The sequence below is a fragment of the Ailuropoda melanoleuca genome, chromosome 4 (assembly GCF_002007445.2).
Source record: "Ailuropoda melanoleuca isolate Jingjing chromosome 4, ASM200744v2, whole genome shotgun sequence".
Lineage (NCBI taxonomy): Eukaryota > Metazoa > Chordata > Mammalia > Carnivora > Ursidae > Ailuropoda > Ailuropoda melanoleuca.
The window spans coordinates 741,076-757,884 of NC_048221.1; the positions used below are offsets into that span (position 1 = coordinate 741,076).

The window sequence follows — 16,809 nt, forward strand, 5'->3', positions numbered from 1 at the left end:
TAGTCCTCCGCGCCGGGCTCGGGGACGCCGCGCTGCGGAAGCCGGGCGCCCGGTGAGCCCTGCGGGCTGCGTCCCGCGGGTCGGCCTGCGGGGGCTGAGGCGGCCGCGCCGGGCCTGGGGGGAGGGGCGAACCCCGAGAGGAGGGTCCCCGGGGGCTTGAGTCGGCCCCTGCCGCGTGCGCCCCCTTCCCTGCTCGCCGAGGCCCCGCCCTGCCGCGTGCACCCCCCTCCCTGGCCTACCCCCGGGCCCGGCTTGGAACCCCCTGCGGCGGTGCCCATGGGCGACCGGCCGGGAGGACAGCCGTGCAGCTGTCCCCGTCCTTTGAGGGACACCGCCGCGGCAGGCGCCGTCCCCTGCGCTCAGGGCCGAGTCCCCGCGCGGGGCGGGGCGGGGTGTGAGCGCGGGGCGGAGGCAGGCCTCGGGCGCGGGACGGTCTGTTCGGGAGCCGTTTGCCCGTCTGCGGGCGTGAGCGCGGCCGTGTGGTGTGGGCGGCGGGCGTCCGAGGCCGGGCGGGGTCGCAGCGCGGTGCCACCACCGGCCCAGTCGTCCGCAGGCGACCCCGAGCCAATGTGCCAATTGTGTTGCAGGGCGCCCCGCGTCAGACCTGCAACCGCCCCAGCTGTGCCCAATCGCTCCCCCTTGCCACATGAGTCCAAGTCATGACGGACGCCCAGTATGTCCTGTGCAGATGGGAGAAGCGACTGTGGCCTGCCAAGGTGACAGCCTTCGGTCTGTGGTTCCGGGGGCTGCGCAGGACTCTGGGGTGACAAGGAAAACCTCTGTCAGGAGAGACCTGCGGAGGAACCCAGCCGAGCAGCTGACGCTCGGGTCTGTTGGCACCCGTCCTCCCTCCCGGCCGGATGGGGTTTCTGGTCTGGTGCTTACAATGTTACGCTTCCCGAAGTGTCTTTTTTTTCCACAGTTAGGAAAAAAAAAAAACCAGATTCAGCTTCAGAAAGGCGTGTGAGGCAGTGTGTAACTCGAGGCACTATCTGGAAGGGAGCCCTGCCCTGGGAAATAACGGGAGTGCTGTGGGGAGACTTTCTAGCAACAGGCCGGGAAGAGTGCCCGACTGCCAGGCCAAGGCCCCGCTCCCTGCCGGCGTCTGCCACTGACCCTGTGTGCCTTGGTTTCCCCCGTCTTCGAAGTCACGGGATGGGACAGGGTATTGCTGAAGTGTGTTTCAAGAATTAGCTGCCGTTTGCATCTGCATGCTACTAGTGTTTGTGTTAACTGTTCCTTAGGTCTTCGTAACAGTTTTTTTTTTCTTCTTTAACGTAGGTGTTGGCCAGAACTGAGACGTCGACAAAAAATAAAAGAAAAAAGGAGTTTTTTCTAAGTGTTCAAATACTGTCCCTAGATGAAAAGTTAAGTGTTGTGGGTTTTTTTAGTATTACTTTTGTGGCATTTCTGATACTGCACACCCCCCCTCCAAAAGTGAAGTCCACTCTTAAGGGTTTAGTAATTTTTCAGTTATTGCAACAGACTTGTGCTCATAATAATCTTAAGAGGAAAACACTGGTTGGTGTTTTGTTTTGTTTTGTTTTTAATGTCCCTTTGGAAATCGGAAGATCCGTATGAGGTACTTTGTGTGAGAGATCAGTACGGAAATTGGGTGAATATAAATTATACACAGGGGAAAATCTCGTTGGGGTTCACATAGGGATGGTTCCTTCCTGCAGATTTGTGTGTCTTTTTCTCAGAAACTTGTGACAGGCCCATCAGTTTTGAAATGTTTGATGTCTCAGCTTGTCCGTCTAACAAGCAGCTACTGTTTATTATTCAGAAGGCACATTCTATGTGGAAGCACATTACTCTTTCGTTCTTGATTACTCGGAGATGGAAGAACATAATATTACCCAGGATGATTAAAATGCCCAGATCATGTATGATCATGGTATTGCTGTGTCTAAGGGAAGAATTCCCAATTCAGAAAGAATAAAACCTCGTCAGCTCCAGTTACAGCTTCCCCAGGTCCCCATCTCTCTTCAGAGCGGCCTCCTAAGCTTGCTTAGTCCCCAGCTCACACTTTCCCTGCGGCTGGGAAGGTAATTGAATACTGCAACACACCTGCTGGGCTGTAAACATCTTTCAGTGACATTATCACCTACTCAGAAAATCTAACAAAGGAGTTATTTGTGCAGTTTAAAGGAGGATTTGCCTCATAAAAGTCACAATTTGAATTCATTTTTGCTCTTAAATCCAGCCAGCCTTTTCTGTCTTAAAAAGAAAAAAAAAACCACCACATTCACCAGGGTCTTTGCTGCCTCCAGCCTCAGGCACGTAAATTCCTAGTTGGCTGTGACTTTTGGTTCAAGTTGAAGGTTGAGAAGAAAGAAAATGAATCTAATTCTTTTGTCATCTAAAGAAAAACATGTTTGAAAATGTCTTCCCGGCCTTGGCTGGTAGCAGATAATGGGTGTTTCTGTCCCTGCAGAATTGAGGTGAGAAGCACAGACGTGGAAACCCTGAAGACGGCCCACATCGAACGGATCGCCTCCTCCCTGGGTAAGAGCATGTCTCTAAGTGACAAAAAGACCGCGTGGGAGAATGGAAAGACCCTGCTCCCCAGGTCACCCTGAGCAGAAGGAGAAGAGGAAAAGGGATCTGTTTTCTTAAACCGTTACAGACTTTGCTCCAGAACCGATCCTGTTCTTGACTCCCAGTGTGGCCCACTGTGAGCACTGGAGTCTGCTGGTCACAGCCATGGCCTCCAGTGTGCATTTACCTCCGTGAGGAGATGGGGGAGATGCTTCCTTCCCCGCCACCCCCTACACAGGAAGACTAAAACTGCTCTCCGTGCTGGGGCATTCTCTGCCCGGGGTTTGAGAGCAGGGCTTGTGTATTTAAATTCCACAGCCGAGCTCTGGGGAGACCAGCATTGCTGTCGGGTGCCCGTGGTCCCCTGGGGCTCTCCTCGCCAACACCCACCCCCTTTGCCTTTCCTCAGCGGGAGGGAGGGCCCGAGCCCCACGGTGCTGGGGCTTACTGTGCGCTCACCTGCTGGCGGCTCGGCAAACCTAAGCAGTAGTGTTTTCTGCCGCCGCAGAGTGGGGGCGCGTACCCCCTGTCCCGAGCGCTCTTAGTCTCGTGGAAAGATTGACCAGGAATCCTTCCAATGGTGTGTATGAAATAGGGTCTGTTTTCCTGTCTTTGGGAAAACCGCTTTTATTCAAAGCGGCGTCCCCTGGGCACACCTTAGGCAGCGTCCGCCACCTCCTCTCAGACGCTCATTTTCGTTTGCCTGGGTCGTGTGGGGCTGGGGGTCTGTAGGAGCCGTTACTGGTAACCTGGGAAAGGGTCGTGCTCGCTGAGTTGTGATGTCACGTCCATCACCTCGTTCACGTAAATAGTGCCGTGTCTGTGGGTCGGGGTGAGTCAAGACAACAGCGGCAGTGAGGAGGTCAGGCTGAAATCTCCAGGCCCGCGATGCTCTTTTCTGGCTTGGAAACGCCCTCGCACAGAAGTACGGAAAATCCACCAGCCCACAATGGGTCCCTTTCATCCGCTGGCCGTCACCCCCACCGCCACCCAAAGAACACGTTGCAGACAGAGTTCTTTATGGAGTTGGCAAGGGTTTTTATTGAGCCTGATTGAAGTTGAAACTGTGAGGCTGGGAGGATTTGGGAAGCATCTGAGTACATTTTCCTGGTGGTATTTTTTTTTTGTGACCTGGAGGGATTTATCTTCGTAACCCAGTCAGGCTGGGGTCAGGCAGTTTGTTTTGGAAGAGCGGAGCCCCGCAGCCCCGAACAATAGCTGTCATTTGTGGCCTTGTCCCGTTCTGGGAAAGACGGAGCTGAGAAGGGTCAGTCCTCCCTTCAGGTGTGACAGCCCGAGTCAGTCGTAGGGGGCCCTGCTCTGACGGTAGTGCCAGGCGCCTGGTCGTCACCAGGCTTGGTTTCCTTCTCCCCGCAGCCTCCGAGAATGAGGTTCGTGCTGAGCCCCTAGAGGAGCTGGCCTACAGACGCTCGCTTCGAGTGGCTCTGGATGTTTTGAACCAGAGAAGCAGTTTGCCTCAAGAAACCTCTTCAGGGGAAGAAAGAACTGCTCTGTCCTCAGGAGAGAAGCCTATGGAACTGGCCTCCTCGCTCTGTGACCCCAGCTCTTCTGGTCTCCGGGAAGACGTGCCGAGCAGTTGTGGACCCCCGAGGAGGGAGCGTGTACGCCCGAGGCTGTCGGGCTCACCCGCTTGTAGAAAGGACCCCAAGTGCAAAGTGGACCACAGGAAGGCGCTCGGGAAAAACGAAAGCCCACAAGCCTTGGTGGTCCATTCAGCCAGAGGTGGTTCTCAGGATGGCAGTGGATCGAGAATGTGCCGCAGAAGGCGGACAGCCCCAAGCAAAAGGGGAAGACGTTTAGCACAGGAGCCTAGCTGGTGTCAGAGAGAACTTTCGCTCTCGGAGGGAGACAGTGAAACAGAGAGCAGCCCGGCAGCCCCCAGGTCACCTCCCTGCGTTAGGGAGGAGGGTCTGTGGGCCGAAGGGCGAGACCCGGGTTTGCCTTTGAGTGGCCCCACTGTGCTCCCCACCCCGGGGCGCCCCACCTGCCCAGATGCCCGAGGCCGCCCTGCCAAGCGGCTGTGCCCGGATGGCAGCCAGAGGCCTCCCGCCACGCAGCTGGGGCCGGGGGCGGCGCCCAGGCAGGGGCCCGGGGGGGGCATGACTCTGCGCAGTGCTGCCAAACGCAGCCTGCCCGCTCCCCGCGCTTCCACGGAGGAGACCAGGAATCTTCGCTTCCTGCTGGAGGAAGGTGAAGGTCTGTGGCCGAGAATCGCTTGTGCTGGCGGAGGGCGGATCTGGGTTCTCTCAAGGCCAGTACGGCTCAGGCACTCGTGTGTTTTTTAACCTGATCCTAATGAGGTCGTATCAAAATAGAGGCAGAGCAGGGATTGCCTAATTGCTTTTTGTGTTTCCCACCGGGTTGTAATTATCACTAGTCCCAAATCCTTGTGTCTTTGTTCTGAACGGGAGAGGGCGTGGGGCAGCGGGCTGAGCTGGTGGCTGCACTAAGGCTGGGGCCGCAGCCCCAGGGCCGGGCTCGACAGGTGTGTAGGAGCGCAGCGCACGCCCCCTGAGCGGGCAGGAACCTCAGAAGTGATTCACTCGCTCACCGGGCTCCCGGCTTTTCCCCGGTTCCTGTGGAGATGCACTTTTGTGCGGCAGCAGTCATGCGCAGTGGCTCCTTTCTTTTGAGCGTGGCCGCGTCCCTCTTTTTTTTGAGCTGCTGATCGAGAGCTGTTAGTTTCTGTGGGCTTCCGTGCCTGCAGACCCACTGGCTACACACGTCCTCAGGTTTCTGCCTTGAGTTTAAACGTCATGTGTTTAGACTCGTTGTCCGGCCCGTACGGAGGCGGCAGGAAGGGGAGCCGCAGCCTGTCCCCGCGTCCCCCCGGCCGCTTCAGCGCTGGAGAGACCGAGCCCCCAGCCGTCCCCTTGCTCTGCTTACACCGCTGCTTGTGTGCTTGCCCCTCGGCCTCTCCCCCCACCCTCTTTGCCTCTCGTTTATTTTTCCCGTAAGTGTCCTTTGACGAGAGCGTACCCACTTTGCATCTGGCGACGTGGGAATCCATAATATGGGATCTTTTACGTTTGCGCCGACGGTCGTGTGTCAGGAAATGGGTTTCTTGGGCTGAGTCTCCTGGACGGTGACAGTGAAAGTCTGATCTCCCATCGTTGGCAGACCGTCAGTCTTCAGGGGAGTCAGTGGACTTCAATCCCATTCGTCCCACCCTGGAGGAAGACGAGGACGACGAGGAGCCGCCCAGAATCCTTTTCTATCACGGTAAGTCTGGAGAAGCAGCGGGAGTGTGTGCTGCCGCTCAAGGGGAGCCCCTGGGCAGAGGTGGCCGGCGTCCCTGCCGTCTTCGGCCAAAGGTGTCTCGCTGCTCTATTTCCCTCCTGCTGGCACACTGTTCCCTGTGCGCGTTGTCCTGTCCCCTCCGTGGGACGGAAGGACAGCCAAGTGCAGAGCTGGGAGTCACCACTGTTGGGGTGTGGCCTGGTGCTGCCTCCAGACGTTGGGGGATGGCAGTTGCATGTCTGTCCAGAGAGGCAGGGTCTCCGGCCCGAGGCAGTGGGGCCAGGACCCCTCCCACGCACACGGGCTGTCCGCAGCACAGCAGACATGCGCAGGTGCACGCCCCCGGCCCTCTTTGTGGAAGGACTGGAAATAAAGACCCAGGATCCTGAACCAACTGCCGACAGCAACGTAGTCTGTTTCATGGAGTCAGAATGAATTTCGTTTTTAGACTCACTCACTGATTCTTCGTTTTAACGTCATCTGGGGTTTTATAGCCTTCTCGTTATGAAATAATAACAAATTCACAAGATGTTGTAAAAATAATATGCGGAAGTGGGGGGAACCTCTCCAGGGGCGACACCCGGCACCTGGGGAGGCTGACGCTGGCGCGGCAGGCAGGGCGTGCCCTTGTGACTCGGCTCCTGTCTGCCGGCCGGCCGGCAGCGCCTCTCCGTATCTGTGCTACGGGCGTGCATTCCTCTTTGTGCCCTGATGATAACTCGGACAGTTTACACTTGCCTGTGGTCTTCTGATTACTCTTCGCAGCCACTGCTCGTTCCTCACCGAGCCCTCCCCCGCCATCAGGTGCCTTGATGGTTCCACGCCTGGGGGGCTGCGACATGCCCGGCACGTGCCTCTGGGAAAGAACCGTGCCGGCTTCGCTCCCAGGAGTGGGACTTACTCGGCCAGAGAAGGGGCGCTGTGCCTTTGTCTAGAAGGGCACTTTCGCCCACCTGCTGCCGGCGGGGGCCCAGGTCACCACAGCCCCGAGAAACCCCCTGGTTTTTGCTTCCATTTGATTTTGTCTTGTCCCCCCCACTCCGGCAGCCTGTTGTCTGTCTGGGTGTTTCCCGTGACCTATTTGTCCTCATGGGGCCCTGACGGTTCTCACCAGATGGATGACAGTCCTTTGCACACTCGCTGCGGGCGTTTTCCTGTCCACAGACCTTGCCTCGTGGCTGCACTGGCGGGAACGGGGCTCGTTTTGCCTCCGCTTGGAAAAGCAGCCTCTCGTGTCTGCAAGCTTTCGTTCCCTCATTGTTTCAACATTTAAATGATCCGTTTTGGAGTTTGTGTTTGGTTGGAAATCTTGTTCAATTTTGTTCGGAGATACTTACGTGATCACTGGATGATGATTTCGGTATTTGTTATTTTCTTCCTTCGAAGATAAAGCCCAGGTTTGAGACCGAGGAGTTTTCTAGGGATTTGCTTCTTTTGTTGGGGTTTCTGTGCCACACTCTTTCTAAAACATGTTTGAGTCTGGAATAATTTGAGATTTACGGAGTAGTGGCCACAGCGGTACAGACTTGACCCCGATTTGTCCCCGCTCAGCAGCAGCAGCACGCGTCGCCCGCGCTGTCGCCAGCCAGCGTTGTCATGAGAGTACCTTCCCAACCCGGGGGGGACACGACACACGACCTCTGACCGGAGTCAGGTTTAAGGGACCGGCAACAATTGCGGTTTCTTCAGTTGGTGTATTTGGTGTGGGATGTGGCTCTTACTTGCTGTTTATTTTTCTTTCTTTTTAATTCTAGAACCACGCTCGTTTGAAGTAGGAATGCTGGTCTGGCTTAAACACCAGAAATACCCCTTCTGGCCCGCAGTGGTAAGCACCGGCGGCCTCGGGGACACCCCACTGAACCCCTGCACTGCTGCTCCCTCATCCCCCATTTGTGTCTGCTGGGGCCTGGGAGAGCTCTTTACTGGGGGAAACTGATGGCCTTGTAATCTTGGCACAGTTGAGCGTGAGGGTCCTAGGTCCAGTCATGACTGAGCAGGCTCAGGAAAGCCTCCCTAAGACAATGTGTGCAGCTTGCTGATTTCTAATACCGTGTGCCTGGGACTTTCTCCTGTGGGAGCTTTTAAATTGCTCAGATTTCAGGGTGGGGACCGGTTGTGCGTGTGCGGTGGAATTCCTGGCTCTGCTTTCTCCGTGTGGCTGGACGGTGCGGGCTGTCCGTTTACCCTTTAGGCCAAGGCAGCATGCCGGCTCCTCGCCTTCCTCCGGTGTCCTCCCTCCCTCTCCAGTGTAGACAGCATCCCAGCGGTTCAGCTCTCGGGCTTTAACTCTTAGTGAGAAACCGTGACTTTGAACCCGGAAAGGTGTCTGCAGGAGCTGGAGACACTCCTGTTGTCTCCGTGAGCTGGCCTCCCGTGGGCAGCACGGCCTCCTTGGGGGGCGGACCAGCTGTAGCAGCAGTAGGGGTGAACCTCCGTGCGGGCTTTGCCGGGCAGAAGGTGGAGCTTGAACAGACGTGCAGATGACGTGCAGGTCTCCGTGCAGTGTCTCTGCGCCATTGTGGGGGGTTGTGTATCGGGGCTCCTTGGCCTCCCTTCAGTACTGACTTCGTGGCAGGCGCTCGTTTCCTCTGTGATTGGCACCCTTTTCCTGGATCTCTCTTCCTCATTTTCACCAGTTCCCTGGGGACCCTGCTGGGTCTCCAAGGTCACAGGTTCCTGGGGCCAGCTGTGGTGTACAGCTGCACTGGGGACACACAGGCGGGGGGTGGCGGGGGTGCCCCCGGGCAGGGAGGAGGCTGGTCCGAGTCAGGCATCGCCGCCTCTGTGTCCTCGGCTGGTCCCACCTGCCTGAGCTCACTGCTCATCCTGAGAATGCGAATGAGCCCGTCCTGCTGAGGCCGGCAGGGGTGGCGGGTAACAGCAGGCTTGGGTCTTTCTGTGATGAGAGAGGACAGAGCCCCGTGCAGCCTGCTGCTGTTCACCTGTGAGCACCATGTGATGCAAGCAGCAGACGGGGTGGTGTCTGAGCCTCCGACCCGGGGGCTTGGCCTTTGTGCCCCCCAGCCAGCAGCATTCCTTATCACATGCCAGCCGTGCGTCATCTTGCACGGTGAAAAGAAGTCAGGAAGGTATTTCAAAGCTATGGCCTTTTCTGGGTTCTTGATGCTTTGTTTTGGATTTGCCAACAGGTCAAGAGCGTCCGGCGAAGAGAGAAGAAAGCCAGTGTGCTCTTTATTGAGGGGCACATGGATCCGAAAGGGAGAGGGTAACCCAGCTGTCCGCTCTCTGCAGATGCTTCCCGGGTGAAGGCCTGCCGGCTCGGGGGCACCGGGAGTGTGGGGAGGGGGCCGGGGTCCAGGGCTGGGATGGTCTCTTGTGCCCCCTGCGATCCAGCTCCCCGGAAGAGGAGTCCAGACAGAGGCTGTGTTGAAAGGGACTGCTCAGACAGTCCAGGTTCCAAACCTCATTTGCCGACTTTGAAAGGCAGCCCAGGTAGACGCACAGTGGATCCCGCCCGTTCCCCTAAACCGTACTCCATTTTGTCGTCGGAGGTGCTGTGAGCAGTGACCCTGCCTCCACCTGTTTTGCCGTTTGGCTAGTTGTCCAGTCATCTACCAATCCTTAGTCTCGGGGTGAAAATGCACCCACCCGTGCCTGTCTTCTCAAAGGCACTTTGGAAACACGTTTCGGACCCTCTGGCCCCCGGGTGCTGCCTCCATCTCCCACAGGTGGCCAGGAGTGTGCACGTCTCACCACGTCCCCTAGGGCCTGTCTCGGGCTTCCTGGGGCAGCTGGTGCTGGCAGAGGCCCCCACAGTCCCTGCTAGTTTCATCAGAGGAGAGGGAACCATCGTCCTGACTTATGAGATGATGTTCCTTCACGGTAACTTTCATCTCTCTGCTTCCAGCATCACAGTGTCTCTCAGAAGATTGAAGCACTTTGATTGCAAAGAGAAGCAGGCCCTCCTGGTAGGTGCATTGTCGTTCATGCCCCCATAAGGGGCCGCCGTGGCGGCCGGGAGCCGTGCACTCCCACGTGATGGGGTCTGCCAGGCTTAGCTCCAGCCATTCCTGGCGGGGAGCACCACGGCCCTGGGAGGTTGCCGGCCGTCCCCCCACTGTCCAGACAAGGGAACAGCCTTTGGTGCAGAGGACGGTTTGCACGGGCGCGAGGCCGGCGTCTTGGTGCAGGCAATGGTTCAGAGGCTGTGCCTGCACGGTGCCATGGGCACAGCAGGCCTGCAGGTGTGCACGGGTTGGGGGGGGGCTGAGTGCTCGGCCGCAATGGCGCCCCACAGGGCCTTCCTGGCTTGCCAGTGGCCGAGCCCCGCAGGTGCCGTGGTTGGCCCTTGATTGTACACTGAACCCAGTAGCCACAAGGTGCTTGTCCGTTCCACCCACTATCTGTGCAGCCCTGAGGTGCTGTGTGTGTTACACCAGCTTTCCCAATACAAACCCCACCGAGGGGAGGGGTCTGTTAGCCTCCCCCCCGCCCCCGTGCAGTTCTTGTCCCAGCCCAGTGAGCGGGTTCCTGGCTCCGTGTCACAGCCTTCCTGTCGGCGTGGACTGCCTGGGACCTCGACACGGGAGGCCGTCCGGGGAGCATTCTGCCCACCTGCTGTCTCCCTGAGCAGAGCAGACATGGGCTGCGGTGTGGGTGGGCGTTGGGAAGGTGGGCACCCACGTCAGACCCCAGCCTTCTCTTCCTTCCACGGATGTATGTGTCCCTGTGAGGTGATTCTCCTTCTGTCCTGTCTGTTGTGAGTGTGGTCACCACAGCTTCTGAGCGGCAGCCCGTCCTGGGCGGCCAGTCCCTGTCCGGACACCCGTGGGCGGGGCCCGGTTCTGGAAGAGGGCCAGCCATGGCCTCAGGAGCTTCCATGCTCCCTGAAGCACAAGCCCACGCGTGCGGGGAGCTGGTCACCCAACTTTCCAGGCCAGGGGCTGGCCCTGACCCCACGGCCACTCTCGGAAATCTGGATAGCTTTCCCAAAGTGGTGGGGGGAGTCAGAAAGGAGAGCAGGAATCTTGCTTTGAGGTCTGAGTACCCCAAACACGGAACTGTGTTTTGTGACAAAGGTGGCGTGTGGCCTTACATAATCCAGATGCTGGGACGAGGCCTATTGCCCGTCTAACTGCTCCCCGAGAAAAGCCAGGCCCACCTGTGGGGTGCACGGGGCCACTGAGGGGCTGTTTCGGTGGCAAGAGCTCCACCCCCTGGAGCCACTGTTTGGACTGACCTGGTCTGTTGATGGTCTGGCCCGGTGTCACAGTCCTGGTTTTGAGCCCCGTCTTCCCGAGCGAGGAGCGGCAGCGCCTGCTGTCCCTATGTCCCACACCCGCCACGTGCTGCGGCCACAGGAAGAGGGCCAGGCTGAGGTGGCTGTAACACAGGGAGTGGATCTCAGGTAGGGAGCCATCGTCCTAGCTCAGGTGTCCTCATGGGTGCAGTGTCCTCAGTTTGCAGGTGAGGTCCTTGAGGCCTAGGTGGTGCCCCCACCGGTGGCCGAGTGTCCTTCGGTCCTAGGGCAGCACTTCCTCCTGACTGAGCCGACACCATTCTAGGCCAAGCGTACAAAGATATCTCTTAGAAGGATTTGTTTTGCGTGACTTTTAAGTCTTGTTTGGGCGACATCAGCCACACGTTGGGGTGCCCCCAGCTGTCCTGTCCCAGAGCACAGCGCTCCCACGTGACCACTTTCTGAGCAGCTGGGCCTCCGTGTGCCTTTCCCCATGTGACCTCAGCAGCCCTGCATGGGGGCATCTGCCGGCTCGGTGGCCTGGACGCAGGAGGTGAGGGCACAGGGAGGGTTGGAAAAGCCCCTGTGGCCTCTTGCTGACAGCTGCCGTGTGGGTCTTGTTGCAGAACGAAGCCAAGGTGGACTTCGACCAGGCCATCGGCTGGTGCGTCTCCCTGATCACTGACTACAGGGTCCGGCTGGGTACGTGGGCCTGGGCTGGGGGCAGAGCGCAGGCCTGTTTTGCATGGCCGTCCGGTCTGGGCCTGTGGCAGTCTTGTCCCCAGCAAGGGCAGGTGGGCAGACTCCTGGGAGAGACGGAGATACTGGGTGTGAACGGAAGGTGGAGTTTGCTTCGAATCAAAGAGTTGGTTTCTGTCCACCGCAAGTCTGGCCTTTGGGAATCCTTAGACGGTAGCCTTTCTAGGTGTCCCCAGGGGCGTGTGGCACCCCGACGGCAGGGTTGGTGTTGGTGTCCCGTCCGCCTTCTCGGGAGGGGGTCCAGGCATGGCTGACGCAGGGCAGGCACGCTGACCCTGGTCCCTCAGGGTGGTCCCGGAGCGCCTCTGACGCTGTGACAGGGCTCCTGCCTCCTTTGCAGGCTGTGGCTCCTTTGCTGGCTCTTTCCTGGAATATTACGCCGCCGATATAAGTAAGTGCACCGGCTCCTCTTCCGAGGAGTGAAGCAACTGTCCTGTGTGTCTGAAGCTCGGGAGGGGATGCTGTCAGGGGGAGGCTGTGCTGTCCCGAGGCTGACCCTAGATTGCCGGGAACAAGCACGATGCCGGCCACCCCACTGTCTGCCGGGCACCTGGCCTCTTCTCCAAGACGTGTGAACGGCGGCGCTTTGCACCTGCCTTCCTGGTTGTTCGAGTTTTGGGTGAACTGATCGTCCCACCGTAGCCCTAGGGCTCTGCTCGTGTGGGCCATACTGGTGTCCAGCTGAGCTGGGGAGAGACGTGGGGTCCCACAGAGGAGGAGCTCTTAGGACTGTGGCGGTTGTGCCCGGGGGCCCGGGGGGCCTCTCCCGCAGAGCCCCCAGACGGCACAGCAAAGGGAGGAGGAGGGAGCCCTCCCACACAGGCTGGCAGTCCCACGGGTGTGTCGTTGGTCTGCAGGTTATCCTGTCCGCAAGTCCATCCAGCAGGACGTCTTGGGGACCAGGTTCCCACAGCTGAGCAAGGGAGACCCCGAGGAGCCTGTGGTGGGGAGCCCCCAGGGGAGGAGGCGTCCCTACAGGAAGGTGCTCCCTGACCGGTCCCGGGCTGCCCGGGACCGGGCCAACCAGAAGCTGGTGGAGTACATCGTGAAAGCGAGGGGCGCCGAGGGCCACCTGCGGGCCATCCTGAAGAACAGGAAGCCGTCACGGTGGCTGAAGACGTTTCTGAATTCGGGACAGTACCTGACGTGCATGGAGACGTACCTGGAGGACGAGGAGCAGCTGGACCTGGTGGTGAAGTACTTACAGGGGGTCTACCAGGAGACAGGCAGCAGGACGCTGGCGCGGATCAATGGCGACAGGGTCCGTTTTATCCTCGATGTTCTTCTGCCTGAAGTGAGTTGAGTGGACGGCAGGGCTGTCGTGCATAGTGACGGGTGGGGGGTCTGCAGCCGGGGCCGGGGTTCGGTGCAGGGACGTCGTTCTCCAGAAGTGTGCCCGTGAGGCCACAGCAGCGTGGAGCCCGGCGCCCGCCTTGGCCTTCCCCGGGTGGTGTGACGGGGCCTTAGCGTATAGACCCCGTGGCCAGTGCAGGGGGACAAGAGCCGCATGCTTTGTCCCCGTGTGCACGTGGACACGTTTCCAGAATCAATGTTGCTTGTGGAAAGGGCTGCTGTAATTCTCCTGGACGGCCAGCCGGGGTTCGGCTGGGCAGGGGCACGCACGCGACTCCTTTGGTCATTTTGAAGGTCAGGAGAGCGGGCTCTGGTGGGCGTGTGTGGGCACGTGTGGGAGAAGTTACCAAGGTCAAAGATTTTTGCCTTTATAACTGGAAGCTTCAAGTACATACGAAAGGAAAACAGCGTCAGGAAGCCTGCGTGCCCAGCACCCAGTTGGGGTAGTGACCTCACTCTGTTTGTGTTTCTAGCTCTCTCCCGATTATTATGGGGGGATTCCCCACAGTTTTTTATGCTTAAGTACAGCAGTGTGTGTCTTTAAGGAAGGGGTGGTTCTGCCGCAGCGACACTGGTCCCCGTGTGGGGACGGCTGTCGGTTCTCACGAGGGGGGCAGTGCTGCTGCTAACCTCCCGGCGCTCGGGACGCCCCCCAAGAGCGGCCTGCCGATGTCAGCGGTGCCCAGGGTGGAGGGGCAGGGGAGGCCCTGTTGTAGACGTTAAGCTCTGTTTGACTTGTAAGATTTTATTTTGAAGTGATCTGTGTGCTCAGCGTGGGGCCGGAACTCACGACCCTGGGACTGAGAGTCGCGAGCTCTCCCAAACGAGCCGGCCACACGCCCACACAGGCTCCTACCTCGGGGCGTCGGGGGGGGCTCAGTGGGTGAAGCGTCTGCTTCCGGCTCAGGTCAGGGTCTCAGGGTCCCGGGATCGAGCCCCGCATCGGGCTCTCTGCTCGGTGGGGAGCCTGCTTCTCCCTCTGCCCGTCATGCGTCCCCGCAAATGAATAAAGTCTTTAAAAACGATAAAGAATCACGTTTTTAGTAACCACAGTTCTGCTGTGTCTTCTGAGCAAACGAGCAAGGGTTTCTCCGCGTCACACGTGCCATGTGCTTGGATGATTGCTGTTGCGTTTTCCTGTTGTTTGAACACCGTGAACTCACAGTTTTCACAAATGGGCTTGTTGGTTTTGGTCCTGCCTCATTTTCTGCTTTTAGTGACATGAACTTTTGTGTCTCATCCAAAAGACCACGTCATGGATGTGACGCAGAAGTGTCCCTGCGAGCAGAGGCCTCACAGATCCCGTGCGTGTTTGTGGGGGCTGCTCCGAAGTTGCACTGGGCCCCACGCGCACCCCTCGAGCTCCACGGGCGGCACGGGCCCGCTGCCCGCGGCTGAGCACCCTCTGCCCTCTTGCAGGCCATCATCTGCGCGATTGCGGCTGTGGATGCCGTGGATTACAAGACAGCCGAGGAGAAGTACCTCAAGGGACCGTCCCTCAGCTACCGGTAGGCTGCTCAGGGCACTGCCCCCACGCCAGCGGCGGCGTGGCTTGAAGGGCTCGCGTTCGCCGTGCTGGTGGCTGGGGCTTGAGGCCCCTCTTGCCCACACGCTGATCCAGGTGCGGCGGGTGAATGAACCACATACGATGGAAAAATGCCCGTCAGCCGTTGGCTAGGAGTTGCCAGAGGGACCCTGTGAAGCCAGCGTTTGGCCACGTTCTCCTTGGGCGTGTCCCCGAGCTGGTCAGAGCAGTCAGAGCTGGACCCCGGCCCACGTCACGGCCCGCAGGCTGTCCACTGGGGCTGCTCCCCGGGCGCGTTTCGCAGGGCCTCCCGTTTGCATTTCGAGCTCTCTCCCCTTGCCCCAGTGCCGTGGCCGTTTGAGAAAGCACAGGAAGATTACATGACTGCGGTCGCCCCGGGCCCTTCCTAGCTGGTCAGAAGAATGCCGTGATCAAGATGTTTCTCTTCCGTCGGTGTGGTTAGCCGCCCTGGGATTTTTGGCCCCCAGAGCCCCTAATCCCGTCTCTGGGCTTGCTGCCAGGCCTTGCTGGGAACAGGCTGGGCCCGCGTGGCAGTGAAAGGCTGAAGACTCAACTAGAGTCACAGTCCAGGGTGTCTGTCTAGGGTCGACTGGGCCCAGCGTCACGGATGCTGGTCGGCGATGTTGGCTCCCAGGAGGCTGCGCTCCTTCCCGGGGAGGGTGCTGCCGCGTGCCAGGAGGCCAGGAGGTCTCTGTCGGTGGGGAGGCTGCCTGCAAAGCCGTCCACAGAAGAGTCCATCTGGCTTTGTGTGCAGGAGTCAGCAGAACACGAGGGGCCTTTGGCGGCGGGGAGACTTGGTGTTTCTGTCCCTGGATCTCGGTGGCCCAGCGCAGTGCCCTCAACGCAAATACAGAATAGTGTTCTTGGGAGGGCGGGGTCGGAGCCAGTGCGTGCCCCCGTCCAGCCAGGCGCCTTCCTCCTCCACGGCCAAGGGCCTGGCCGTTGTGCCCGTGAGGACTATTGTCCGTCTTCACACACTGCCGCTGCTCTTGACCTGCTGTGGACGTTTCGGGTGCACCACGTGAATGATGTTGGCCGTGCCGACGGTGGCGGAGGTCCCCTTCTCTGGACTCGAGGGACGCGGCCTCTAACCAAGTGCCGGCCGGCCCCGGCCCCACAGCCATCGGCCTCCTTCCCCCTCTGCTTGTGGTGACGCCTCCAGGGGTGCCCACCAAGCGGCCATGTGCTCACGTGGTCTTGCCCACTGTCAGAATTTGTGTTCTTTGCTGCTGTCGCCAACCCGGGGGGGTGCCCCAAACACCCGTTAATGTAATTCTTATCAGGGAGTTGTTCAATTAGGATGATTTGATAGTTCACGCTCTTTAAAAAGTTGTTTTTTATTTTTTTTTATTTAATTTTTTTTAAAGATTTTATTTATTTATTTGACAGAGATAGAGACAGCCAGCGAGAGAGGGAACACAAGCAGGGGGAGTGGGAGAGGAAGAAGCAGGCTCATAGCGGAGGAGCCTGACGTGGGGCTCGATCCCATAACGCCGGGATCAAAGCCTGAGCCGAAGGCAGACGCTTAACTGCTGTGCCACCCAGGCGCCCCTAAAAAGTTGTTTGTTTTAAATTGTGATAAAACACACAATGTTCCAAAACGTAAAATGTTCCATCGTAACCGTCTCCAGGTGCACAGCCCCGCGGCATGAAGCACACTCACCCCGTCCTGCAGCCACCCCACCTTCGTCTCCAGAACGTTCCGTCTCCCCACACAGAGACGCTGTCCCCAGGAAGCACGGACTTGTCTATTTCACATTCTAAGACAAGATGAATTACTAAAATGAGGTTTTCTCCTTTTATTTTCTGAAGGGAAAAAGAAATATTTGATAACCAACTCCTAGAAGAAAGGAGTCAGCGGTGCTGACGCTGGAGGGGCCGCCGCGGCTTCCGCGGCTGGGGCGCGAGCGGGTCTGCAGGGCCGGGGCCCAGAGTGTGCTCGCTGCTCTTCCGTGGGTGCGCTTTTCCTGGCTTTTTTGGAAGGTATGGTTCCTGAAAGGTTTTTGAAACAAAAATGTGTTTTATTTTACTGCATATCGTTACTTGTGACTGTACTGGATTAATATGAGGTGCACATTTGGGTTTTTTTATGTTAAAAAGCACTGTATCCAACATTAAACAGGAGTTTTAAGAAAGAGCCTGACGTGAA

The 16,809-nt window shown here is 58.5% G+C and overlaps 1 protein-coding gene across 4 annotated transcripts; it reads left to right on the plus strand.

Moving 5' to 3' along the window:
- On the plus strand, positions 1-16,809 carry PWWP3A (PWWP domain containing 3A, DNA repair factor). 4 transcript variants are annotated; one of them, XM_034657373.1, is made up of 14 exons: positions 1-52; positions 588-716; positions 1,282-1,367; positions 2,438-2,508; positions 3,919-4,758; positions 5,683-5,784; positions 7,557-7,627; positions 8,952-9,028; positions 9,671-9,731; positions 11,629-11,704; positions 12,102-12,152; positions 12,619-13,055; positions 14,534-14,622; positions 16,473-16,809. In XM_034657373.1, the coding sequence occupies exons 2-14, from the start codon at positions 660-662 to the stop codon at positions 16,525-16,527; spliced, it is 2,073 nt and encodes a 690-aa protein (XP_034513264.1). In that variant the 5' UTR covers positions 1-52; positions 588-659; the 3' UTR covers positions 16,528-16,809. The 4 variants fall into 4 exon arrangements, with proteins under 4 accessions (XP_034513264.1, XP_034513265.1, XP_034513267.1 ...); XM_034657374.1 differs by having other exon boundaries at positions 3,919-4,752; XM_034657376.1 differs by lacking the exon at positions 3,919-4,758.